The sequence below is a fragment of the Copadichromis virginalis genome, linkage group LG11, assembly GCF_057382275.1.
Source record: "Copadichromis virginalis isolate Kocher_CV1m ecotype Utaka linkage group LG11, C_Virginalis_male_GT1.1, whole genome shotgun sequence".
In the NCBI taxonomy this organism is placed as follows: domain Eukaryota; kingdom Metazoa; phylum Chordata; class Actinopteri; order Cichliformes; family Cichlidae; genus Copadichromis; species Copadichromis virginalis.
The window spans coordinates 32,392,045-32,419,724 of NC_140628.1; the positions used below are offsets into that span (position 1 = coordinate 32,392,045).

At 40.1% G+C, this 27,680-nt stretch overlaps 1 protein-coding gene across 9 annotated transcripts in view; it reads left to right on the forward strand.

Moving 5' to 3' along the window:
• The first annotated feature begins 372 nt into the window (after positions 1-372).
• mef2d (myocyte enhancer factor 2d) overlaps positions 373-27,680 on the forward strand; it is a 71,263-nt gene continuing 43,955 nt past the window's right edge. For all 9 annotated transcript variants that reach the window (XM_085472059.1, XM_085472062.1, XM_085472063.1 and 6 more), the window contains exons 1-3: positions 373-696; positions 10,903-11,291; positions 20,070-20,273. In XM_085472059.1, the coding sequence (XP_085328185.1) occupies positions 11,238-11,291; positions 20,070-20,273 (258 nt within the window). In that variant the 5' untranslated portion in view covers positions 373-696; positions 10,903-11,237. The remainder of the gene's footprint in view (positions 697-10,902; positions 11,292-20,069; positions 20,274-27,680) is intronic.

Below are 27,680 nucleotides of genomic sequence, written 5' to 3' on the forward strand. Positions count from 1 at the left end.
ACTGCACTGTTTTTTTTGTTTTGTTGTTGTTTTTTTTTGTTTTTGTTTTTTTGCTGTGGCATATAATGTCAAGTTTCGTATTTTAACTATCAGTTTAAACTTCAAGGAATGAGATTTATATTTAGAAAATAATCTATTGTTCAATTAGTTATAATTCAATAAAGTTAAATTTTGACCTACTAAAAAATTGGAAATGCAAGGATTTGCATTAAATGTGCTGAAATGCGGGGAAAAAAATTCTTTAAAGAGCTGACCAACACACACCTCATTTGCTAACATAGACTATGATGAATTGGTGGCAGTTGCTGAAGGCATATTAGGGCAAAGGGTGACCTGGGAGGGGTTTATGGGTAGAGAGGGGGATGAGTGTACTGTTTAATTGTGAGGAGTGAGGTAGAGTGACAAGAAGCAGCAGCAGAGGAGGGGGCTTGGTGGTGCTTGGGGTCCAGTAAGAAGGGTAATTTGGGGCGTCCAGAGTGAGGTGTTCCACCAGCAGTTGTCACTTCGGCAGTCGATGGTGGGTGGAGTGGCACATGTGCTGCTCTAAGCCGGACTGTCTTTCTATTCAGGACTTTGTATACCTCTGCAATCTTTGACTTGGACTACTTTGGAACTATTGACCTCAACATTGTGTTTTGTTTTCTGCTGTGTCATAGAACTTCCAAAACAACTTTTTGGCACCAAAAATCTTCGCTGGTAAGAGCAGTCGATAGAGATGTTACAGTTGGTTTGATTAAATTGATTTGATGTGAAATGAATGCTATGTTTCTTAAAACCATGAAGAGAGAAAGTCGTTTTTTTTTTTCTTTTAAGATTTCACACTACCTCGTCTCTGTTTAAAAGTCACGTTTTAGCTGAAGTTCTGAAAAAAGATGTTTTTCATGAACATTCAGAGATTTATCGGGTCTCTAATCAGTCCAGGAAGCAATCAGTAGGTCTTTACGAGGTAGATATGGAAGAGTGCGAGGTGACTTGCTGTGTGGCCGGCTGTCCTTTGTCAGCTGCTGAACTGACATCTACCCAAGTCCCCAATGTGCTGAGAGAGGCTCAAGAGTGGAGGGAGGGTCTGTTGTAGTGATTTATGGTTGAAAGCTTGTGTTGTTGTGAAGCTCATAACGTCACACCTGCTCTTTTTCTTCCTTGAATTGAAGGCTTGCATGACCATTAATGGTGAGTTGAGTGCCATGACGCTTGTGCCCTTGACACCTGTTAAAACTATGTTCTGTACTTTACGTATGGTGAGATATATCGCATTGAATACAGCTGCTGGGGTTCTTTAACCTTTGCGATTACCCTGTTTTTACTGTGCTTTTTCCCAAAAAAGAAAAGGAAAAACACAAGGTTAATAGCAGGAGGTTGTTTTATCCTAGAAATAATAGGCTTATTTTGATTTCCAGGCTTAAATTGATTTGTCTGCCTTTGTGTTGTTTGTAGAAAAAGAATTACATCAGGAATTTGAAGGGTCTTGTTCTACAGATGGGAGATTATTACATGGATCGTGCGCTGCACTGTTGTTGGTTGCTCCATAGTGATCATCATTTAATTTTGGGATGATGACAGGAAATAAGTTTTCCTTTCTCAACATGGTTGTGATGTTTTTTCTCATTTCTACAAGTTTTATTGAGTTGCATTGGTGCCTTCTGCTTTTTAAACCAGTCAGAACAAGAGTGGATGGACTTGCAGGTCTCCAAGCAGCTGCTCCGCACTTGTTTTGAAAGGTTTCTTGACAACAAAGCCGACCTGGCTCGATCTCCTGTGACTAGATTGAAAGATGCCTCTCTGAGCTGAAGGAGCTTGTGCTTTCTAATGACCACACACACACACACACACACACACACACACACACACACACACACACACACACACACACACACACACACACACACACACACACACACACGCAATCATGACTGAGTCTGTGTATATCTGTTACCAAAAATGTTTTCTATAGGGAGAGTGAAATTGTTGAAAGGACTACAGTTACTTCTTAGAACAGTGGTGTTTGTGTGTGTGCCACACTCCGTGGAGTGTTTATTATTATCGAGTACCTTTAGCATACTTGCGGTGCCCACATTACACAGTTAATGACAGATAAATAAACATAACGTTTGTGGTGGATGATAAAAATAGGTAGGTATTTTCGTGCTGAAAAAAAAAAAAAAACAGAATTCCTCCTCCCACTCACCTGCATTCATGAAAATAAACCTGACAGCACTTGCGTTAAAGCACTATGTGTTAGAGCCAGCCGGTTGTCTTGATCTTACCTGTCTGGCTCTTGCATAAGGTCTCATTGATGAAAACATGTTCGACTAGTGATGTCAAACTATCGTACGCACGCTGACTCGGGCATGCACGCCCTTCGTCCTCGAGTGTCACATTGATGTCATTAGTGTTTTGTCTGGCGGGCATTCTTCTTTGTCACATACCTTTTGTTATTGTGCCGCAGCACATTTGAAACGATGGGAAAAGCTTTCAGGGAGGAAACCTGGATTCCACCAGACATCTCAAGAGTTGCATTTCAAAACTATTTGCCCTAATGAGGCAGATTATAGATTATAAATGATCTGATCTCAAAGACAAACAAAGCCCAACGTAATGGGTAGTACTTGAATGAATAATAAATTCATTAAATACTGCCGCTGCCAGAATAACTCTCATTTATAAATCAAATTGCAGCTGTTTAATTTGCTGTGATCCAAAAAAACAAAACAAAACACTGTATGTAAGAGCTAGTTCAATGTAATGGCACAGCGTTGATTGATTAGTTGTTTATTTAGTCATTATCATACCAGTTTATCATGTCATTTTTTTTTTATGTCCTAAAACTGTCAGTAAATAAAGAAATTTATGATCACAGGAGTTCTCAGCCTGAGGGGAAATTATCATGTCTGAAAAACAAATATATCCAACTTACAATTACACAAACAGTAAGAAGAAGCAAATTATGCACATTTGAGTATCTCCAAGCACTACGTATCTGAAGATTAAGTCATTTTAGATAAGGTTATTTGATCAAACAAAAATAACCATCAATGGCATGTTTAGCTGAGATTTTAGACATCGGTTTCAGTTCTTGAAAAAGCATCTAGAAGACTCAATTTGATTTACTTTAAGTGACTGTAATACACCTTTAAATCGATGCACGAAAACTTTAGAACTTGTAGTGACCTCTTATACATGCAAGGCCACAGCAGATCTTCAAATACATTTAAAAAATGCCTCAAGCCCTTATTAGATAATCTGAAGGATTTGTAATCAAGAAACGGTTTCACATTTTTCCTATTTGTCACAGTTCTTACGCGGTTACAGTTTATCATTTTAAACTCTTACCACTGGCTCCTCTAATCAGTCCACACCTTTCAGGAACAGGAGTGCCCCTGAGCATGTTAGGAGGTTTTATCGTTTGGTCATGATGTAACCCAACAGGCCAAACCACATTGTCCATGTTGGTGATGCAGTGACAGGGGTAGGTCTCAGATCGACAACAAATTACAGTTAAAGTATTGTATGGCCTGCCAACAAGTCCCCTATACTCCACATGGTTTCTAAAATTCAGCACAAAAGACATCTTTGTGAATCTGTGTTTGCACTCGCATACAGTATATACGTGCATTATGGGTATTATCGGGATATTTTTGCTGTATTCATGCCAGAGGCTATGAGCACAAACAGCAGATCAGTGACCGTTAGGGCGCCCTGTGTTAAGTGCGTAGGTGTGTTTTTTCTTTTTGTGCGTGCTGTTGTTTGTTTTTTTGTATACGTGTTTGGGAGTGTGTGTACGTGCTCGGGCAGACTGCAGTATTGATAGCGACCCAGCAGTGCGGGCGTGATTCACAAGCCATGAGGCACAGATCTTCTTACTACCCCTCCCATCCCATCTCATCTCTTGCCCCAAACCACCACCACCTCAGAAGTGCTGCCCTTGCACTGCATCAGCCCTACCCACTCTTTCCCACCTCTCTAAAGTCTCACCCATGATTGGTTAAGAGGAGAGGGGGGAAGGGGAGATCATATTCCACTGCCAGGGTTGGCAGCGCTGAAGCACAGGCACAATCACAATCATAAGCCAGGCTTCAGATACGAGGCCAGCAGCTCCCTCCTCCTCGTCCATCTCCCTCTCCTCCTCCACTATTTGTCACCATGCCCTCCCTTTACTCCACCTGCTGATATTCCACAAAATCAGCCATAGGGTTTTGTTGATATTGTAAAGATGCATGCTGGGTGATCTGAAGCTTGAGTGTGCTGGGAGCTGTGTCCAACAGTTGCCCGGGAACATGAGGCAACAGGCTGTAAATATCACACAGCTGGTGCTGGCAGAACACCCTCAAGGTTGGGCTCGCCGGGTCACATTTTCAGTGGCCCAGTTACATGCCAACCTTTTCCCAACCCCCAACCCTTCACTCTCAGCCCCATTGATGGTTCTATCTGTTTCCCAGCGAGGAGCAAATCTATTAGACTTTTCCTCCTCCTCTTACAAAACCCGATTCATTATTGTAATGCATCTTGAAGCTGGTGTGCAATGCATGAACCTTGGCATTAATGCCTTCAAGATGTCAGTGTCTCAGTGCCTATATGTGTTTGCAATTAAGACAGGAGGGGGGGGGACTGGAAAAGACCAGGGGAAAAAAGTGGTTAGAATCCCAAGTGGATGCTTTTCATTTGTGCAAGAAAAATGAAATGTCTTCAAATTAATTTTCAACTTACGAATTAATCAACCGATTAACACTGGTTTGAGCTCAGCCTGCCATTTAACCTTCAACCTTTAAATGCCCCTAACACTGGAGAGTTTATTTCTGGTCCTTCTGTTTTTAATGAGGCAGAAGAGCATGTTCATTTTGATCACTCTTCTGGTCTGCTACATCTTTTCTGTTTTTGGTCAAATTAAACCACAGGTGCAAGACCACCTCAGACACCTGCTGATTTGATTTCATTTGATTCCCAGTTGAACAGCGCATCTGATTGGATCATCTGTCAAATTGTATTTTGTCCAACTTGTCAGACCTATTTTGATGGAACCTTGAGTGATAAATGAATATTGGTAAATTATTGATCCATGTCTACCTCAAAGTGAGCCACAGATCAGTCATTTTCCAAGCCTGGTGCAGAGGTCATGACTTCAACAGCTATATCCAGGCAAACTGCACACATCTTGAAACATGAAGCCCTGAACTCCTGTGCAGATATTTAGGCTATGTCTGTGATATTTTGCCAGCAGGGCCTGCTTAATGATATTTTTATATATTTCATTAGCAGTCAATATAATTTTCTTATATTTATATCATGACAAACAGTCACTGTTACTGATAGTGCACTTTAGCTTAGCTTCCTTTAGAGGATCATGTATCTTTTTGCCAGTGATTGCAAAAACCAACAAGTTTGCTGGTTTGATTCTTTTCACGTAAGCTGTGCTACAGAGAGCAATTTGTGATACCTAGCTTTCTACTGATTTTTTTTCTTTTTAAGTTTAGTTCTATGAGGTACTCTCTTATAGTCAGCATATTATGCATAGTAAATTGTGGCTGGCACATCACCAGCCACCATTTGTTACCATTTCCCTCCTGTCAGATCTTCTGGGAAAACTTATTTTAGGACCAAAAAACAAAACACATTTGACATCAATTGACCAGACAGTCCTGTCTGACACAAACTGACTATCAATCCCAGCATCAGTAAGAGTTATCGAAGTGTAATTTGAATCGAATCTTTTACGCTATTTAAAATTCGTGTTTCTTGACTGTGGCTTTAAAACACCCGATACTTTTCCACTTTGTGTTGTTAGCCAGAAGTCACATGAACCTCCCCGAAGTGCCAGCTACATCAACATTGGTAAACAGCAGCCAGTGATTCATGGGGCATTTTTTGGATTATGTATTCTTCACTTAAATGCCACTGGCTGGTGATTGTGTACCTCTGTTCAGGGTCACTGTCTGTTGTCTGAAAAAGACATTTTTTAGCAACTTTAATGGATGCTTTTTCTCAACAATAAGAGAGTTTATTGCCTCAGTAATTTTCTTTGAACAACTGTGTGAACATTGTGCTAGTGTTGTTGGGGTTTTTTTTTTTTTTTATTTTACTTGGTCCTTAAGTTCAGAACAGCCTGTTTTTACAGCTTATTTTATTTCCTGTGTTGAATTTGTTCTCAGCTTGCATTTTTGTGCTGGTTTAACTCCTGGATTTGTGTTAGTTTTTTCATAACCATTAAACGTTATATGTCTGCTGGGTATTTAAATTGACCCTCATTACAATTGGTATAAGCACATACATATAGGTTTCAGACAATTCCCATGACATTGGCAGCTTTCTGTCCATAAAGCGTTAGAAACTGATTTTAGTCTAGGTTGATGTAATCATAGCTTGGGCTCGAATGGACAGCACATAGTGGGTGTCTGCAGTGGAGCTGGTTGCGATCAGCTTTAGCAGATGTTGGTGCTGAGTGGGAAAAGTAATGGATTTCTCTGTAGTCCTTTGGCAAGGCTCCAGCAGCCGAGAACCATCTTCACCACCACCACTACTCCTCCCCCTGACGGCCAACCCTCTACCGCTGACTGTTATCTCTTTGCTCCAGGCTGCTCCACTGCCACTTTACACACCAGGATGGTAAAGAATGGACATACAGGAAAACACACACAAACACAGACAAGCACAGAGACAGATAATACTCAGGCCTGACCAATATAGACGCGCTAGTGTTGTACTGGAGATTTATCATATGGGCATACCGATAACCTTCCCCCAAAAATGTTTTAAGCTTAATGACTAATGTATTTTCTGTTCATTATGAGCGAGTAAACATTCATCAGCTTAAAGATCATTGGGGAAAACAATGGTCATAACTTTTCTTAGGATCATCATGTTTCTTTTTAACCAGGCGTATTCTGTCTCAAACTCATTTTTAAAAATTAACTCAGTACAATGATATAAGAGTCAAGTTGGGGCAATGTCTAAATTAGCATTTTCTTACATGCCACGCAGTCTATGTTCATTCACACTAGTGAAAATGGCATATAACATACATTTGTAGTTATTAGCTGACATTGCAGGGTGCAGTGCGACACTAAAAAACCCGTGCCTGAACCCATAACAGCAGGGAAAAACTGCTGAAATAAAGCACTTGTAGTGTATTTTAATTAAAACTGTCCTGTTTCAGGTTTTGTTCTGCTTGAATTATCACTCATTTCTGACCCAAATATCTCACAGTAGCTGTCAGACTTTAGTGTGCACACACAGAGATGGATCATCATCTGATTACATCATGCCGGCCATCGTAAAAGCCAACAGAATGCTATACTGACAGAGATCATGTTTAACCCAAACACCCTCTTTTCCTGCTACATTTTGTGGCATGCAAGTGTATCTCTTTCCCTCCAGGTTCTGGCACATTAAGCCCGTAGCAGAAACATTGGTCGTATTGAATTGGAAATATCGAGGGCAGTGTTAGCCTCGGGGGCAGCCAGGCAGGTTGTCAGAAGGAAGGTCAGTAGTTCACAAACCTTGACTGGCTGTGAAAATCTGGATGGCATGCCCTTTAGCAAGTCATTTAACCCCTGATTGCCCAAAGGAAGATTCTTTTATTTTTTTATTGTCTGACTGTAAAAGACAGTTGCAACATGAAGCTTCCAGCTACGGCTCTGCATAAAAGTGAAGCAAGTTATTGCAGAATAGAGCATTCTTGTCAACTTTTTCCTCATGAATAAATGTTAAAATCATAATATAGCCCCTGTACCTCGTGGGTTTCCACCCACATCATTGGAATAGAAGATTTGATGCTTTGAAATGTTTAACAGCCAGTAGTAGATGTCAGGGATGGTGATGCACTGCAATATTTTCTAACCATTCTTTTTATGGACTAATCTTTGTTACAGACTGTCCTAAGGCTGTGACCTGATGTGCCCTCTCTAGAACTTAGCTGACACATTTCTACAGTAACAGTATTTTTCATTTTTATGCTCTTTATGATGCTCTCTTAAGGCTCCTTAATTTGATGACCAGATTCTCAGTTGGCTTACTTTTCTGCATTGTGCCTTTTTTGTCTTTATGAAACAGCACATTATAATGGATTGCATTTTTTTTTTTTTAATTGTCAGATATTTTGAGGCTGGTGGGTTTTTTTTGGTACATACTATAGAATGTAGTGTGCATCTTCAAAGGACACTGAAGACAACCCCAAACTGATGTAATTAAGAAGAACAGAAAAGAACTGACATCTTGTACGAATACTTTTTTTCATTTCTAGATTTCTTGTGTGGTAGGGTGTCTCTGCTTTGGTACAAAGTGTATGAAAACATCTCGCATTAGAAGCCACAGAGCTTTATCAACTTCAAATTGCCCAATTTATCTAAAGAGATGATGAATTTTTCATCAAACCTGAACAGCCGATATTTGTGCTTAAAAACTATAGAAATGTAGCACAGCTGTACTTTCAATGATTGCAGTTTCCTTAAAAGTTCTATATTCCTTTTATTCAGTTTTCCTAACTCCAGCCATAATAAATTGTTAAAGACTAGCCTTTCAATGGCCTCTTGGGGAATAAAGCATATAAACGCATTAGGCGTTCCCCAGGGTGCTAATCTGGGTCCACGGTAGATTCCTAATTATCAGTGTTTATCTTTTCATTGTCCAGAGCCTCTCTATCACTCGTGTCTGCTCAGTGAAGTAACAGACACACTCCAGGCTCTCCGCTTCCCATGTGAGAGCAGAGATTCTGCCTGACATCAGACATGGGAAGCGAGCTGCAGCAGCATGAAGGGTAAAAGGTCGAGACTTGACCACCCCAGGCAGATAAAGCAGCCTTTTCATGTGTGATCAGCCCACAGCCTAAAGACAAATCCCTCAGTTTGCTGCCTTTGAACTTCACTGCAACTGCAGTGAGTCCCCTACTCTCTCTGTGGCTGACAAAGAGAGAATGAACGCACACCCTATTATTTTATTAAAATATTTCGCCACCACTTCTTTACTTTCCTTCATTTGAAGCTGAATGAAAGGAATGAATGTGCAACATAAAGAAATGCCTGCTCTTTCCAGGAGTACACTAATTAGGTGATCCAGGTAGAATTCATTATCCTTTGCTAGTTTTCCTATTAAATTGGTGATACTGAAAATGGAGACGAGGAGGATGAACGAAAGTGGATGAGATGGATTTTTATAAAATAATTTTGTTTAAGGGGCTGGAACAAAATATGTGAAAGATCTTGCCAGTATAATACATTCAGTTCCTGCAGCTCACTGTAGATGCTTAGTGTAAAAAATCGGGCTCAGGCAGCCTCCAGTTCTCCATCAAGCCTTTTTACAAAGCAATTATGACATTCATAACACTCTTTCTTCAGCCCCCTTCCACTCTTTCCCATCAGTGCATAATTCATAGGCAACTCATCTCCAAAGCTAAGCCAATTGCATCCTCTCTAAACGAGCATGCAGTGCAGCTCCCACAGCAGCACAAAAGGAATGTCAGTCTCATGACAGACTATTTCACGTTCTTTGTTTCATAAGAATGGATGTAAATAGAGGGCGTTCTTCTGCTGCTGCTCTCCCAGGTAGAGGGAATGCAAACAATGCTGCGGACCTGATGTGTGTACTTGCTGCTTTCCAGATGATTTAGCTCTGTAATTCTGCCACTTGGCTGCCACTGTGTGTGTGTGTGTGTGTGTGTGTGTGTGTGTGTGTGTGTGTGTGTGTGCGCACGTGCAGGCTGTGCTGTGTGTCCACACAATCTGTATGTATATATATATATATATATATATATATATATATATATATATATATATATATATATATATATATATATATATATATATATATATATATATATATATATATATATATATATATATATATATATATATGAGTGCTATTTTTAAAGATGAACCGTAAATAGTAGTAACAGGGCCTAAAACGGTCTTTGCCTCTGTTGCCATTCCTGGGCTGCTGCCGTCTCATTCATTCATGAGTTTGCATGAATTTGCAGAAACACTCTGGGCTTTCTTGCTCTGACTTGCCCTTTTAAAATATGGACTTCGTGATGTACCCATCCTCTGTTTTTGATCAGGCACCGTAGCGTATCCCAGACCACCCTTATTTCATGGTTAGTTAGACGTATGAGTGAATTAGACCCACGTTTTTACACTCGTCATCTTTCGCTGTTCTGCATGGAATTAGGTCAGCATTCAGTTTAGGTAATAAGGCGTAATGATATTAATGGTCAGAAAATGACATTCGCCATCCTGTCTTTTAAATATGAAGTGTCACTGGAGATCTGCACACTCATTTTGTTTGCAGATGTGTCTGGTATCTTTCGTGAGAAAATCTGTTTGAAAAGACTGAAAATTGCATTTTAACCACATTGATTATTTATATGGATATTTCATGGATTTAAAGGGAGAATAATTCCCTTTAGCATAGTGCAGATCGTCATATTGTCTTGTCACTACTGAGCTTCCTGTAGAGAAATGATCAATGCATAAGACGGTGTTTTGAAAATGGGAAATGAGCAGAATCCGCAGACTCTCTAATGTGCCTCTGATCGGGGATTCACATTCGGCGTGTCAGGCGGCCTGGGCCGGGCAGCCGGTTGCCGTGGGCGACCAGCAGATCAGTGATGTGGCGGTGATGCCTCTAATGAAGCTGACACAGCACAGCCTCCCGACTCGCGGGCCCCTGAGGGCCTCTTGCTCTGCATGTAGAGCCACAAACACTCCCACCCCCCTCACCTACTCTTCATTTCAGCCAAATGTGCTTCTGATTTGATAGTGCCTCAAATGGATTGCTGCATCATTTATTCTCTTGTATATGTTGGGTTTGTAGTAGCTAAATAAGGTCATAATATACAAACAAAGCCTCGCTCTCCTTGCCCTTTTCAGAATCTCTGTCTCTCTCAGCCTGATAAATGTCTCTTGTGTTGTTTTCCAGAAGCTGCCCAGCTGAGGTGAAGGGGAGGGCAGAAGATCCTAGTTCAGCTTGAGTGTGGATGACCTGCCCCCAGAAACAGGACCATGATCTGAAAAGCGTGCTGTACACAGAGCCCCGTTCTTCCTTTCTTCCTTCTCCCTCTTTTTTTGTTTTTGTTTTTTTCTATCTTGCTGGTGAAAGCCTCCCTGCCTGGGTCCTTCAAACAGGGTCAGTGTGCACAGCGAGGGCAAACTGAAAGCGAATAGAGATTCAAAGAGGAGGAAAAGTAACAGCAGCCATCCGTGACCTCACATCTTGTCACTTTCCCCTGATCCTCCCACTGCAACACCAGAACCATGGGGAGGAAAAAGATCCAGATTCAGAGGATCACTGACGAACGCAACAAACAGGTTAGAACAAATGACCTGAACTGTCATGATATGGAAAGAAACTCCTGTTAAACTTTCCTGTTTCAGAAACCAAAATTAAAGAACTAAAGTTTTCAACAAAGTTAATATAAGTAGCTGGATAATTATAAATAGCTGGATTTGTGGATCAGTCCTGTGGTATTTGAAAATGAATCCTGTATTGACCCTGTTTCATGTGCATGCATAAGGAAATCCCAAACGCCCTTGTAGTGAAGAATATGATAAATGTCATGCAGTGTTAGGTAATCAAGATTTAATATTGAGTTTTATTTAATTTTTTCAGGAGCTTAATTTCATAAAAACTGGCATAATTATTGTAAGGAACTTGTAATATAAAATGAACACATTAAATAGCTTGTTTGCAAATGTGGTCCATTGCTATAGACATTATGTTGTTCATATAAGAAATGAATTGCACAGCTTATACATTATGATGTACATTTATAATAAAGCTGGACCTTGCAGTTGTTAAAATGGGGTAAGTATCTCTGCACAGACAACACTAGATGACTTTGATATGTCGCCGAGTGGGTTTCTTCTGCTGATAGCACCACTGTACCACAAGGCAGTTGTATTTGACCCATCTGGAGTGATCGTGGGACAGTTTGTGTCATTACTTTATCTTCTTCGGTCTCAGTTTCCACTTGCTTGAGAAACTTGCAGCAGAAAACACAGGCAGCACACAGTCCAGACATTGTTGTTAACTTTGTTAATGCACTCATTAGCTATGCTGTAGCTAAATGGTTACACTGAAGGCTAAAGACAAAATTAACAACCACACACATATTTGTTTAATTTCTGAGCTAAACTTCACGATCCAGTCGGGAGTGTTAAATGACCCATATATAGCCAGTAGATGCAGGCTTTCACTGAGCTGATTTCTCTGTATAGCTCTCATCTGTCCTGCTCAGATCTAAGAAAGAAATGATCATTTTCACTTTTCCAGCACTGAATTCCATTGTGGTGACAGAATACTTTAGCTCAGGCAATAAGAAATTCCCACAGGGATCCTTTCCGTTTTTCATATGTCCCATGTAGCATGAACAACATAGTTGCAGCTCTCTCAAGAGTGCCACAACAGAACAGTATAATAGCATTGTGTTTTATGAGGCTCATATGTGTCGGGGGGTTTCTCTGACACCTCCCCTTCCTACAGTGGAAAAAGGCAAGAAAAAAAAAAGTATGATATTTCCCCAAAAAACAGACTCGGTCCCTCTGGTTACATCAGTGGCATTGTCAGAGAGGATGAAAGGGTAAATGATCCATCTAAAATGAGTCAACTGGTAAATGGGCTTCGCTCCATTGAGCAGATTGAGTAATGGATTTGACGTGCCCACCTTCAAAAACAGAGAGAGAAGAAAAACAAGATGGAGACAGGCGTAGGGAGAGAAACAAGGTGCCTGACTGAATAAGACCCGAGCAGTGTAAAAGCGAGGTGGCCGTAGGGTTTGGAAAATCATCCTCAGTTTTCTTCTCATCAATCTTAGCAGGTTGCATTTCGATAAAGAAGAGGAAGCAGTGCCTGCAGGGGGTCGGTGAAGTATGATGACTTGTTATTCATCAGTACACAATTGGACATAAAGGAGGAATGGGTTGTAGCTGTTTCTGCTCGAGCAGCCAGTGTTTGTGTCAGGTGTTGAACAGTTTATCAATAAGGTGATGAACTCTGTGGTAATACATGATCATAATGTCACAATCCCAAATTAATCATTGACTGCGATCAAGCGATTTCCCCGCAGAAAATGATTTCTTAATCACTTTGTCAAACCAGTCAGCGTGATGACATTCTGATGCTCCTATCGAACCGAAGCTGTAGTGAGCATTTACATTTCACCTTCTCCCCCCCCCCCCCCCCTTTTTTTTCTTGTTTATCTGATGTTCTCAGTGAGAGCAGTTGACACAGTAAAGCAGGATTCAGTTATTCTCTCAATGACATTTAGTGTTTGATATGGAACAGACTATGAAATAAGTGGTTTTTAGATGCTTTCTCTGTGTTGCTTCAGCTAATGAACAGTGCAGCTTCTGAAAGGAAATCAAATGAATTTTGGAGTACATGCAGCCCGTCACCCTCCTACATGTTGATTCAGAGATGCTGCCATAAGCTCTGCAAAATAAACAGCGTTCAGAGTGTGGGCCCCGGCTGGAAACATGACAACATCTCAAATACCACATTTCTTACAAAGACAAAGACGCATGAAAAAGAACAGGACTGGCATGTTGGAATGCTTTGATTTATTTGTTTATTTCTTTTTATGGAAGAGTGTTTGTCACATCAAAGATAACACAGAAAGAGTTGACTTTTCATTAACACTGTGACCCATTTTAGCAAGAAGATGTAAGAAGAAGAAAGATTCGCTGCCAGAAATCAAAGAATCCTGAATCGCTAATCAGATTTATGTTAAGCAACAGCTGTAGTGCATAGTGCAATGCAAGAATTACATTCATCATCGGCTTGTTTTGGAAATTAAATTTCAAGGAACAAGAAAACTCACTTAAAACTATTACTCCAGGGATGCTAGTATAAACTATCCGCTTAAGATTTATCTTTTTGTTTTGCTAACACTGACCCCAAAGTTAGAGATGATATTTTGATTCTGATTTTGCATCAGATTTTGGGGCAGTTGCTCTCCAGTACACTGCTTCTCCATCTGTTTTTCTTTAAGTCTAATGAGTATTGTAGTCGTGCATTTAGCGTCACTATTATTAGTCCATCATACCAAACTGATTGGAGAAAACGTGATTTCACAGACGTCTCTATGATGTGTAGTTTCAAATATTAAGAAACCCTTGTGCCTCAACTCCCATTGCAAAGCATTTTCTGATCATTCAGATTAGAAACTGTTAAATAAAACATGCATGTGCAGTAAGCAAATGGGACTTTATCAGTTTATGGTTAATTCAGATGATCAGCTATTAGACACATCAAAGCACTTCTTTACATTTATGCAAATATTTATTGATTTTAACATTTAAACCAGCTCCTGATACAGATTTAGCATATTGTAATGAGTATTTCTGTATTGTCGCTGACTCTAAAAGTAAACTAATTTAAGCTTGTCGTGCCATTAATTTTTTGGGGGGTTTTTAACATCGCTGTTGAATTAATTGTAGGCCTGTAGATCAATTATTGGGGCAATTTCATGCAAAATGTTCCAGTGGGAATTCACATACCCATCTGTAGAAAAAAAAAATAGATATGAGTCAGGTGTAAACTAATCCTCAGCGGCACCCCCAGCCAACGTTACAGCTTTGATGCATACGTTCATAATTCAGCTAAAATCTGAACATGAACTTTTCCAAGCTAAAGATTGTTCTACAAAGTTGAGCATTTGCTTTTTGCTTCCATCTAGCAAAACATACAATTCTAAGCCATGTTTCTGAATCTGCATGATCTTTTACACATGAAAAAATCTCATGTGCAGTACTTTTTTATGAGCCTTGAAGCAGCTTTCAATAAATGTTTTAAAATATCTGTGAATGGAAAAAGGTAATTGTGCAGAATTTTTTCTTTCACTGCTAAATAAGTTGAATTTCAGCATTTCAGCTGATCTAAATTTTTTTCAAGTGTAGCCCATTGTTGAAGAATAATCAGTCTCCTAACTGAAGTAGTTGTAGTTATAGCAAATTTACTGAGAGTCCACAGGATTAACATTTTAGAACAGATAACTTTTAGTAGTTGTTGGAATATAGTCATGCATAAAGAAGTATTTAAAAGTCTAACGATTTATGAAGCATTAAGCATCAATCTGTTGTGTGGTGTCCGCAGCGATGTGGACATTGTATCGGCCTGCTCTCTTGAAGTGAGAAGTGATTGTGAAAGCAAAGCTGTTGATCTCCATTCCTACCCACACCTGTGGCCACAAGCTGTGGGTAGTGACCGAAAAAATGAGATACAAGTAGTGGAAATGAGCTTCCTCGGAAGGGTGTCTGGGCAGAGCTGCTGCTCCTCCATATTAAAAGGAGCCAGATGAGGTGGTTTGGGCATCGGACTAGGAAGCCTCTTAAGGCATCTGTGAGGTGGGATTTTTTTGAGCATGTCCTTCTGGCCGAAGACCCCAGGGTATACCCAAAACATGCTTGGGTAGCTTGGAACACTTAGTGCTCCCCTCAAAAAGAGCTAGAAGAGGCTGCAAGAGAAAGAAGCTAACTGCAAGTTGACCCGAGCACTATCAAGAGCAATCTCGATACCATTTGAATTATTCTCCATAGTTTCTTATCTTGCATATAAATGGATCCAATGCCACTCTCTTAGACTGCAATTTGTAGCTCTCATCCTGTTCTGTAGTTCATCGTGAACTGTAGTCCAACGTGCAGAAAAACCCCTGTGCTGAGATAACCCACGTTGGAAAGCAGATCAAGATTCAATTTTGCACATGCACTGTAACTCTAAACTTCTAGGCATTATTCAACAGAATAGCACATGAGAAAACAAATCTCTAACACACTAATATTAGACACTTGATGTTTTGTTTTTTGTTTTTTTACCTGTCAGCTATTGCACCGATTTGCACCGATGGCACACATAGTTGTCTGGTGAATTCATAGCTAGCAGAGGGATACTGTGTGTACTGTATCCTGCACACTCAACCCAGGCGGCGTTCTGGCCTAAATCAGTATTTCCAGTAGTAAAAACTCTCTCTGAAGTGGACTATCTCCTGCGGTGTGCTGTGGAAAAGCAGAGCTTTGACAAATGGTCCAGCATCATTCTCCCAACATTTTCCAGAATTCATATGTGAAAAAAATGAAGGACAATACAGTGTAGCGATACCATAGGACAAGAGAGACTCTGGAGAAGCAGCTGATTATTTTGCTCATTTGTTTGTTTGTAGCACAGTTCTTGGCAATTAAAATATTACTAGAGGAGCACCTTAATTAAAAGTGAAGAGGATATTGTAATGGCAATTTACAGTTCAATTCTGTCTCTCTTTTACACACAACAAATGCAATTCCAGTAGATACAGTTTTATTTACAATAACTTTTGAATCGCTTAACATTTTAAAATAAAAATAGCATATCATTGTTCTGTAGATCCTTGAAAGCTCGTACCTGTACTGATTAGTATAGTGAGACCCGGTGTATTTATTTATTTATTAATTAATTTTTTCCTCAACTGTTCAAACTGTATGTGTGAGCGAGACTGTAAGCTAGCAAATGAAAGAGAGGGTTTTGGCTACAGGAAACAGCAAGAGGAGGTTGTGGTTGTCAGTGGTGGTTTCCTCATCCATCTGCCACACAACCACAACCTCGCCAAGACACATGCACGCACGCACACGCACTCAAATGAAACCACTCGCCCCCTTTCTTTCTTACTCTTCTCACTGAGGATGTCTTATTCTTCAGTTGCCATTGGTTACCTGGCAATTCAGCTCTTAATGTCAATTACCTCCAGCTTGTTTATCCTTTGTGGTAAACAGCAAGATTGAAGCTCAGACCAAAAGTCACTACCCCACTGCTTACTTTTTTCTAAAAAAAGAAAGACGGACAGAGGTTTTGTTTGGGATGTGGGACTGATTTTGTTTGCTTTAAGCACTGGTGGATGACCTTATAATTTTTTTAGGGAGCAGTTGTTGTTTGCAGTGGCTTCTCTCTACATCACCAGTCTTGTCATCCCGCACAACTGTAATTTCCTCCCTTACCAACATCGCCACATAATTTATCTGCTCATTCTGTGTGTGTGTCTGTGTGTGTGAGACAGAGAGAGAGAAAGAGAGGAAGAGGAGTGGAGAGATATGTAGATAGGCAGAGAGATAAAGATGGGGAGGGGGTGTGGGGGGTGAGATGATGGTAGCAGTGTGTGATGAGGTGGGAAATGGGGGGCGGAGGGGAGGAGAGGAGTCGGTTGCCCATGGATACGACCCCGATATAATTTGATTTGTGGCAGCAGGAAGCAATGAGTGAGCGAGTGCGAAGGGAGGGAGGAAGGGAGGATGTGGAAAAAGCAAGAGAGAGAGAAGAGAGGAAGAGAAAACGAGGGCGAGAAAATAAGAGAGGAGAAGGAGGGATGAGGGAGGCTTAAACATGTCGGGTGCAGAAAGGAGCAAGAGATGGAAGAGATGAAGTGATTGTAGGAGAGAACGATGCACAGATTGAAGGTCTCACTTGCTGCTTTTCCTGCTTTCATCCTCAGTGTCTCTATCTTATCTCTACCACTCTATTTGTTCTCTCTTTCTTTCTGTATTCAATTCATTTCAATTATAGTTTCAGTTCAGAACTCAGCTGCCAGCGGAGCAGCCTTCTGCCACAGAAATGTGGCCTCTGTCGATGCAGGTAAACCCTAGAGGCAGTATCAGAATATCATTAATACGTTTATTTGGCGACAGATATATTATAATGCATTGTAATTACCATAAATGGACAAAAAAAGCTCAACACTCTCATTCTTAAACATAAAACCAGAAGATGGTTATTCCATTAGGGTTGCAGTTTTGCTCTTAAAAGCCTAGTAAATGCGATTACATTTTGATGAAGACTTTTTTAAAGGTCTCGAATATCTGTAAAAAATTGCAGTGAAATCAGTGCAACGTTTGTAAAAACACTTCACTTAATATTAAAAATGTCAGAAATATTCTTGATTTTTTTTTTTCCAATTTAAAAGCAAAAAAAGTAAACCAATCAGTCCATTACTGAAATTAATGTAAAATAGCTAAAAATCTTCAAGGTCAAACATGTGACTCCCTCTCCCTCAGTAAACGTCACCAATCTCCAGATGTACAGAACAAAAAGCTTTCTTAGAATGAGAATCAAAGATTTAAAGGGACTTTAGGACTTAAGGTTACATAAGAAAGTGCAGTAAACTGCAGGAAACTTGTAAGCATGCTGCACTTCAGGTCACAGCCACAATCATTGATGTCACAGCAGGTTTTTGGCTTGCACGTCTGATGGAAAATGTGTTGATGTCATTCGTGGGTGTGGCCTGAAGTGCAGCATGCTTGAAATCTTTCTGCCTCTTCAACACCATCTGTGTACACATTGACTTTTATTTCCATTTCTCCCATATCAAATGCTCGATATTGTAGCAGTACCTGAAGCTTTTTCTTCTTTTTCTTCTGCTAATCTTCTTCTCCTTGCATGTGTTTGTGTTTGTGCAATCCTGTGTGTTTAATCCAAACAAAGCCAAATCTCTCTGGATTGTAAATACCAGTTGGTTATAGCGGGGAAGCGCTTCTAAAGCCAACCGGCAGACAACAAGGGACCCTGTGCTTTAGCAACACTCCCAGTTCTGTTCAGCTTGTTCACAACTGAGCGGGCTTGTGTGTGTGTGTGTGTGTGTGTGTGTGTGTGTGTGTGTGTGTGTGTGTGTGTGTGCATAAGGGAAAGGGAGAAATAACGTGTGAGAGAAGGAAAGTGCAGAAAAGAGAGCGGGAGAGAGTGTGTGACATAGAAAGAGAGCATGGAAAAGAGCATATCATAGTGTGAAAGTGACACAGAGCGAGTGTGACGGGAGAGAAAGGAGTGTACGGACTGAAGTGAAAGTCTGTGCACAAAATACAATCTGAGTACTTGAAAGAGCATGTTTAGACATTCTGTCTAGGAGTCTTTTTTTTCCTAAAAATGTCTCTATCTTGTATGTTTAATACACAGTGCTTCCATGCAGTCAGTCTTGCTTTGTCTCAGATACCCAAACCATACGCTTCAGAGCACGATTTGTGCCGTCATTAGAGTCTGGAAGTGCAAAAAGCTCAAATTACACTTTCAGTTTAACTGAGAATAAGCTGGTTTGAATGGCTCTGGTCCAAAATGATATTAAGTCAGGTCTTGAGGGGGAAAAGCTCAACATTTGCGTAAATGTGCTTTTTTACTTTCCTGCCAAGATTGAGAGTCACAGTGAGGTCAGATAATTTACTGTAAAGCTGCAAGTTGTCAGTTTTACTCTTTGGTTTTTCATCAGATAAAACAGGATATAACATGACAATTAGAGAGCTTTAGGGGAGCTTTGACAGATGCTAGCTGTCGCTTATTCTACAGTCATATTTAGTATCAGTTTTACTCTCAGCATTTGACAGATTTCCCACTGTGTTCCTTTCAGTTTCATCATGCCTTGTGTCTTATTTGCAGATTATAGGTTTTTTAAATTCTGGTGAACAGATATTTTTTATTTATATCTATATGTTTTTATTCAAACACATTCAAAATGTGTTGTATTTCAAGCTGAAATAACAAAATCCCTTTCACTTGCTTCATTTCTTTTATTTATTATTTGTAAAAAAAAAAATGCTGAGTAGAACTTGTGTGCACCGCCTGCATCCTTTTCAAAATATTGGCTTTAGTTTAGGTTTAGTATCCAGTTTGTCTTAGCGTTAGTATGCGATTTGGGTTGAATGAAAGAAATATGGTTATCAGCATGTATTTTTCTTTCTTTTTTTCTGTAAATGGTTGCGACCTGTACATTTTGACATTTTAATTTCGTAAGTGAACATTACTCTAAACAGACCCTGAAGAAAATTTTCCTCTCGTGAAAATTGAAATAGATCTTTCACTAAAAATCTATAATCTGTGGCTTGTTGCCAGATCCACACTCTAGCTCCGTGGCCCACATCATCATTCAGGACCAAGAGACTCCATGAAAACCTTCTTGCCTTAGAACAAGAAATAAAATGTCAGAATATGTAGATAATGCCCTTGTTTTCATTTCAGTTTAACTTCATTAATAGAGTGTCGTTTATAATGTTATAAAATTACAATTGTTTTAGGGAACTATGAATAATTTTACTAAGATTGTGTTAGAGCTCTCTCAGCTCAGTTTTCGTTTTTGTCATCAGGTGACGTTCACCAAGAGGAAGTTTGGTTTGATGAAGAAGGCCTACGAGCTGAGCGTCCTGTGCGACTGCGAGATCGCTCTCATCATCTTTAACCACTCCAACAAGCTGTTCCAGTATGCCAGCACTGACATGGACAAGGTCTTGCTGAAGTACACCGAGTACAACGAGCCACACGAGAGCCGGACTAACGCTGACATTATCGAGGTAAAGCGTGGAGACGGGAGGGAGGGCAGTGGGTCAAACAGCAGGAAACAACTGCGTCTTTAACACCTCAAAATCTTTTTAACATCCTTAAAAGGTCCACTTTCCATTTGATTACCTTTATTTTAATTAATTAATACATTTATTTATTTTAGCAGATGCTAGGCTTAAAGTAATCTTGACCTAGATACACTTCCTGAACAAACTGTGTTGCCTTCTGTTGCAATAAGGCTTTGAGTATCATAGTTTATTGTACATCAAGTCATTAAAAGGGGAAGCTGGACATTTTCAGATGTGTATTGATTAACTTTCTTCCCAAGAATAAGATTAGAGATTGATATCACTGTCATGCCTGTTTACTTGTAGGCAGGTTAGAGGCAGAGGGTGATTAAGGTAGCTTAGCTTAAAAAAAAATCTGCTGATGTGATATATTACATCATGTTTAATCTATAAAGAAGCCAAAGTCACACTAACCTTCAGTGTTTGTAGCAATCTAACCTTCTTCTAAATTGTTATGCATTATAAATTAGGCTTTAAGAAACTGAAGTGGTTAAACACTGCATTTTTAGAGGTGTCATTACATTTTTTAAAAAACTTTTTATAACCCACTGTTCTTTCCTGAAATCCCTTGTTACTGAAAAGTAACTATATATTTTAGTATTTCTTTACTATTGCCCAGTTCAGAATTGTGGAGTCCAGTCAGTCCCAGTGCTGTTTATGGTTGGATTCTGGCTCGGTGCCTTTGAGCTTAATGGGAGTAGAGAGATAGGAACAGCTGGGCCTCCCCATCTTATCCCCCGCCCCCCTTAACACTCTGGCTTTGGTCGTATTGTTACCTGGAGACCTCTCTGACAACAACAACAAAACACCAACAAGCCAAAGGACAACGCCTAGAACCAGTTGGAAACCACTTCAGCATAAAATGCCCACCAGTTAGAGGAAGAAACTTCTGAGAAAAAAAATCTTTGTTCATTTACATATTTACTAGAAGAGAGGTCAACGGGTTAGGTCAGCAGAGAAAGTGTGAGGGCAGTCCGTCAGTTCCATTTTTATGTTTTTGTAATAGGAATCCATTTGCTTCCTAACGTCTTTCCTCCCTGTGGGAAAAGGCTTCGCTGGAGCTTGTCAGGCGAACATGGAACATATTCACATGCCTTGCTGACCCTTTTATACATAAGGACCCTCTTATGAATTCAACATGAGATGGTTAGGTATGATTCAGCGAGCCGTGTGCACTGCAGTACAGCACTTACGCTTCATATGGAGCGTTGACTTAAAGCTGGATCTCGCCTGGCTTTGAGGTTTTTTTCTCACTGAATATTGCTGCAGGAGTTCACGATCAGTCAACCACAAACATTGTCAACATGCAGTCACCGCCATGGCTTTACTGTCATGTTGAATGCTCGGGCTAAATCGTATTTCAAACAACGCACAGCAAAACAGCAAGGTTTGAAAAAATGAGATGGCTAGCTCATGAATGGATTTAGGCCATTATTAGTTGGGCACTAGCATTACCTGATCTGTGTCAGCAGCAATTTCCCAATCTGAATTTTTTGTCAAATTGCCCTTATGATTTTGGAATAAAACCTTGTGTTGGCAATGGCCTGAGAACAACAACATAATAGAGTGGGAGTGATTCCCTCTTTTATCAGCTGCTTCTAAATTGCAGAACGTAGTCCTATAAAATTGAGATTGATGCTACAGCAATAAATATTATTCGAACCTTTTGTTCTCCACTAGTTTTTGATTCACTACATTTATGAAGTAAGCGATACCAACCTGTGTCCCTGGAGTGATGAACTTTGACAGCAAATGATGAGTTTTATTTCCCTTTTTCAGGCTATTTCAAATACGTTATTGGAAGAAACCCACAGGCTGCAAACATTGTTTGATTCGATTTATGAAGCGCTCAGAAGCTCATCTGACCTCTAACTGCTGCTTTAAGGCGTAATTCTTTTTCAAGTTCTCTCAAACTGTCCACAAACACCTAAATCAATGGCTAGCTACAGTTATGTGCTAAAGGTGTTTTTGAATGGAGAGCGCTATTTTCCATTGTAGGAACCTACCTGAAGGACTCATTGATTGAATTCAGGTCCTGGATCACAAAAGTCCCAGCTCTGGGTTTGCATCTGAGTATTCTCTGGCTGTGAGATTAAATCCTCTTTCCAACAGTTTTCCTGAGGAATTTCTGATTATAAAAAGCTTTTCAGACCAGAACTGTTGGGAAACCATTTTCCTTGAATACAAGAGAGAGTCATACTTGAAGCTTGAATTACTTCATATATAGCAGAAAGTAAATTCCACATTCAACTAGATCTGATTTCCATCTGTTTTTCTGTTGATGGGATCATTTGGTTCTCATCAGAAATGGCCAAAATAGCACTCTAAAATCACACATGGACAAAAAGGAATTTGCCAGCCTAGCTACATTAAGCCTAAAGAAAATGCAATGAATAACAGATTTATCTAATTTATTTCACAAAGGGGACTTTGTCTGAACATACTCCTAAACTTCCTGAGTTTTGGGATTTGTCATTATTGGTTATTATTTGGTTGTGTAGAGGCATGAAATCTTTGGGGCCTGAGCAGAATGCTCCTAAGGGGAATTTCATCCAATAAGGGCTTGCATTCAGTAATTGCTGAAATCTCAGTGAAAGTGTTGGTGAAGCAGTTTTGTGTTTGAGTGGGCTGAAGGTAAGACTGAGAGTTTGAGGCCATAATTTTCCCTTCACCTTTCTGTCTGTCAGTTTCTCTCTTCCTTCTACCCTTCCTGGCTTCGCTTCCTCGTAATCTCCTGATTCACTCGGTCACGACAGTTTTTCCCTTCTTTCTTGTCCTTCTCTTTCTGTCTGTCTCAGAGTGTCAGCAGTAAAGCCTTTCTGTAGGCTGTATCTTCAGCTGCAGATGGCTCTTAAGTGTGTGTGTGTGTGTGTGTGTGTGTGTGTGTGTGTGTGTGTGTGTGTGTGTGTGTGTGTGTGTGTGTGTGTGTGTGTGTGTGTGTGTGTGTGTGTGTGTGTGTGTGTGTGTTGGGCTGCTCCGGGCCACATCAGCTCAAGCTCCACTGGCTCTGTTTGTGTGCGTACATGTGTTTGTGTTTTCGAGTGTGCCACTCTGTCTCATTCTGTCTCTTTTTGTGTGTTCATTAGTGTGTGTGTTTGAGTGTGTATGTGTGCATGCATAAGTCCACCTCTTTCTGTTTGCACGCTCTGCAGTGGCCCATGAGAACGCCTCATACAATATTCAGGCTTGGTGAGCCTCTTGGTTGTGTCAGCTTCTGTGTGTGTGTTTGTGTGTGTGTGTGTCCTACATGGGAGCTTCCTGCCTATACCGGCCTTTATACTGCCTGCCACCCATTCTCTTAATAAGTCAGGAGGCATTAAGCAACATTCGCCAGCATTTGTCCTCAACTGTCCCCTTCCACAGATGTACTGCATTAAACACCACCTTGTTGGGCAGGTATCAGTGTCGTTTGCCCCTGACATTTTCCATGAATTCTTGCTATTTCACATTACCAGTAGAGTAGCATGAGTCATTTCAGTATTAAAAATAAAACCCTCAGAACCTTTTTCAGAATACGTTATATAGTGTACTGCTAATAGCTGCACAAAATAGCAATTAAGTAAAACTGCAGCTTATTTAAATGTGTCTTTGTCACTTTTTGTATGGGAAACCTAAATCTCCAAGGTAATGAGTAAATACAACCATTGCATAAACGTAGTGGAGGGAAATGTGTAATATTTAGCTCCAAAACAGGTTGTTGAAAAGCAGAACCATTGACAGCTGTTAAGGAGCTGATATTCTGCATTAGCTGGGAATTGGAAAACATTTGGCTGACAAAACATTTGAAAAAAAAAAGATGATGCAACACAGTGGTAAACATGCCCCTGGTCCTACGTTTTTAAAGCATTTTTGCTGGCATAAAATTCAAAATGAACATCACTGACAATAGCATTTCTCAGTTTAGTTTAGTTTTTACTTTTTTAAATCACTTACAGGCTTTTAATCATTTGCAAATCATTGAATTTTGTTTCACACAGTGTAATCACCTTTTTGGAAGCAGAGTTATTGTAAACATTTGTCTGTAACGAACAGTGTATTTGTTGGGGACTTGTTGGCAGATAAATACACGCTGGGTGCTCAAGTTAGGAATGTCCATGTAGAATTTGGTCAAAAGAAAGTACTCAACAGTGTCTGTGTTTGTGGCAATGAAAGGAAAAGTTCCCCAGTACAAATGTGTGGTTTGCTGAAAGTTTTTGGATAAACAATGGAGCTTTGTGACACAGCGAAATAAGATAGATCTGGCTTTGGATGCCCTCAAAGTACTTGTTACTAGAATAAATATAGTGTTGGTTGTTGACTGTAACAAAAATAAAGAAGATCATCACATGTATCCTTTTAATAACTCAGTTTTGACTAAGATTTCATTAGATATTTTCTTGGCAAGTTATAAGGGACAAGAGCCCAATGTCTTTACTTCTCTGAAGGGCTCTTACTGTGAAACACTAGCAGGAATTATTTAGTTTTATTAAATAATTGCTGTAAAGAAATGCAGAAAATTTGCAAAGTAAAAATGACCTAAATCTGTTAACATGTTCTTGTCCAAAAGAGAACCGCCGTTTAAACAGCTTGAACAGACTTGTGAATATTGTAAAATACTTTTTATCTCCATGTGCAATAAATGATAATTATCATTTTGTACATTTTGTACATTTAAATGCCGCAACTGTGACTGGACGTGCGTTACAGAAATGCTAGACATAGAGGGTGAGGGGCTTTCAGTGGCGCCCTGTACAGTCGAACAGTCAGTGTGACAAGATTGGCGAATTATACAATAATTATTAAAGATTATCTGCACTGGCACATGGTGTAACATCGCTGGTCAAGGACAGAGCTGAGACATACCGAGTGACGGAGCGCGAGAGTGAGGGAGAGGGAGAAGAGAGAGGGGATAATTGGATAGTCTCAAAATGTGCCCATTTGCTGCTCTGCCTCTGCAAGTGCTTTTGAGTATAAATTATGAAGTGTGGATATAGTCACGCAGGCACACGCAAACTGATACGTGCACGTGCGTACACAGTCTATGCTTCGTGTATGTTGCTCTGTCTATGCTGTACATGCATGCACCTCTGGGCCTAAATGCCTAGATGCACTTAAGTTCATATTGAGGTGTGTGTGTGGGTGTGTGGACTCTATTCATCACACAGTTAGACATTCCTTCACTTCAGTGCAAGCTTGAGAGGCTGTGCATATGCACACACAGCCTCTCTCTGAGATGCACGTGCTGCTTGAAAGTGTGTGTGGGCAGCCTGCCTCTCCTGTCAGAATGTGTTAATCCGCTTGACTGCAGATCCCAATCAGGGCAAAGAAGGGAAGTGAGCGAGAGACAGAGGGAACACAAGTGAGCGCAATGCTAAAAGAGTGGGGATGAATAGCTGAGGAGAGAAAGCAAGATGGGCGGAGAAGGGGGATGCCCTTTTTCCTTTAAGCGGCTCAGGGAAGACAGATCTCACCAAGAGCTTCAATGCTCGTGCTTAAGGACTTTGGGCACCGCCCTGATCCTCCTGGGCTGCAGCCAGGGGAGACTCACATATTGCGAAACATTACTTGTCAGTATTTTCCTACTAAGCAACAGATTGAGTTTGTTGCTACAATAGCCCATAGCGCTTCAAACAAATAGTATACAACCCCAGATTACCCCACTTAGTGCACAGTGAGAAATTCACCCCTCTGCAGAGTTGCATGCCCACTTCTCCTCTGACGTCCTCTCGCAGAAAGCTGATGCCTGTGTTGTCCCGTAGATGCTCCTCATATAATCCTTCTTTGCTGTCTGAACTCTGTGGTCCTCCTGCTAAGACCTGCCATGCCCAAGGTCCTAATCTGGAGTAGAAGGGGTCATAGGAAGGTTTATTGGTGCTTACATTAGTGGTCACCACTCTTACTGGGATTTGTTTCTTCCAAGTTTCTGAATCACAAAACTTGTGTGAAAGGCCCAAAGCTCAACCATAATTAGGATTTTTGGATTTATTTATTTGTTTTACGTTACAAGTAGAATTGTAATGTGTTCTCCCTTTTAAATTAGATTTTTTTGGGGGTTTGTGACCTGATACATTCACACAACTTGATTTGAAACCAAGATATAAACTTGTCTTATGTTTAGTCATTGCCTCAAAATTATTCAAATTTATTTCTTATTATTACTTCACTGTTTTTTGCAGTTGAACTTCAAGGTTAAGGAATGCAATACAATGCCTTCAGTTATGGTCAGTATTATACCACACATTCACAGCATTGTGTTCAGAACAGAGATCCTGACCTTATGAAATAATTAACAGCCCTGTGCTGAAAAGGGGCCAAGATTTCATTAAAACAATATTAAGTACTGGAAGTCCTTGATTATAAAATATGTGACTCACTCCCAGAATGAGGCGTGTTATGGAGATTCTGAATGAGGAACACGTACTCCTAGAGGGCAGAAAAATAGGCTTCGAAATATTTTGTTTAGTTGTCATTAGTGTAGGCGGTCATATATCAATAAGACTGATTGGCTTACAGGTCATCTGTAGTTGACGTAGGGCATCATGCACGATCAGCTTCCTCTGATACATAGCAAACCATCCAGAGGCCTCTTGAGGGCTAAGTGAGAGAAGTCCATTATTTTCATGGACAAATAATTCCAGTGAGAGCTGGAGGGGTAATGGCTGTTTATGCAGTGATGGTTTTTAATAAACTAAATGGTTAGAAATTAAAGGAAGTCTACAAGTCATAAACTAAACTTTGTCCAAATGTTTAAATGATTATTCCAACCTAACTTCCTGAATTTTATACTTTAATTAGAAAAAAACCCACTTACTTTGACCATCACAATGCATAACATATAGTTGAGTTTTCATTTACATTTTCATGTTAAATGCGCTTTTGACCCTGAAATTAATGCATAATTAATACTTCACACAGGGGAGCACTAGGAACAGGAAGCATAATTAATCTAAATACAAAAGTGACAGAGAGCAGGACGAGGAAATGCATTTACGTTCTTTTCTGTTTTATTTTATTTTATTTATTGATTTTCTGTTTTAACAAGGCGTTCAAAAAAATACATTCTGAACCCGCACGATAGCGAGTGTGTGTTTGTTTTTTTTTGGGTTTTTTTTGTGGGCAGCGAGGACATGACTTCCTCACGTCTCACGGCTTGGCAGGTTACTGACATGAGAAAAAACAAGTGCTGATCTATAATACAACATCTGAGGAGCCTGGCAGCCACTGCTGTGCTGAGACTGTGGATACGATGCCCCAAATGACTGACTGTAGGGGGCTGCATGCGTGAGAGAGGGAGAGACTTTCTTCTGCATTTCTGTATTTGACAAGCCACAATGGGAGGTGACATTATAGTTTGCTTTGCACTTACCAGGC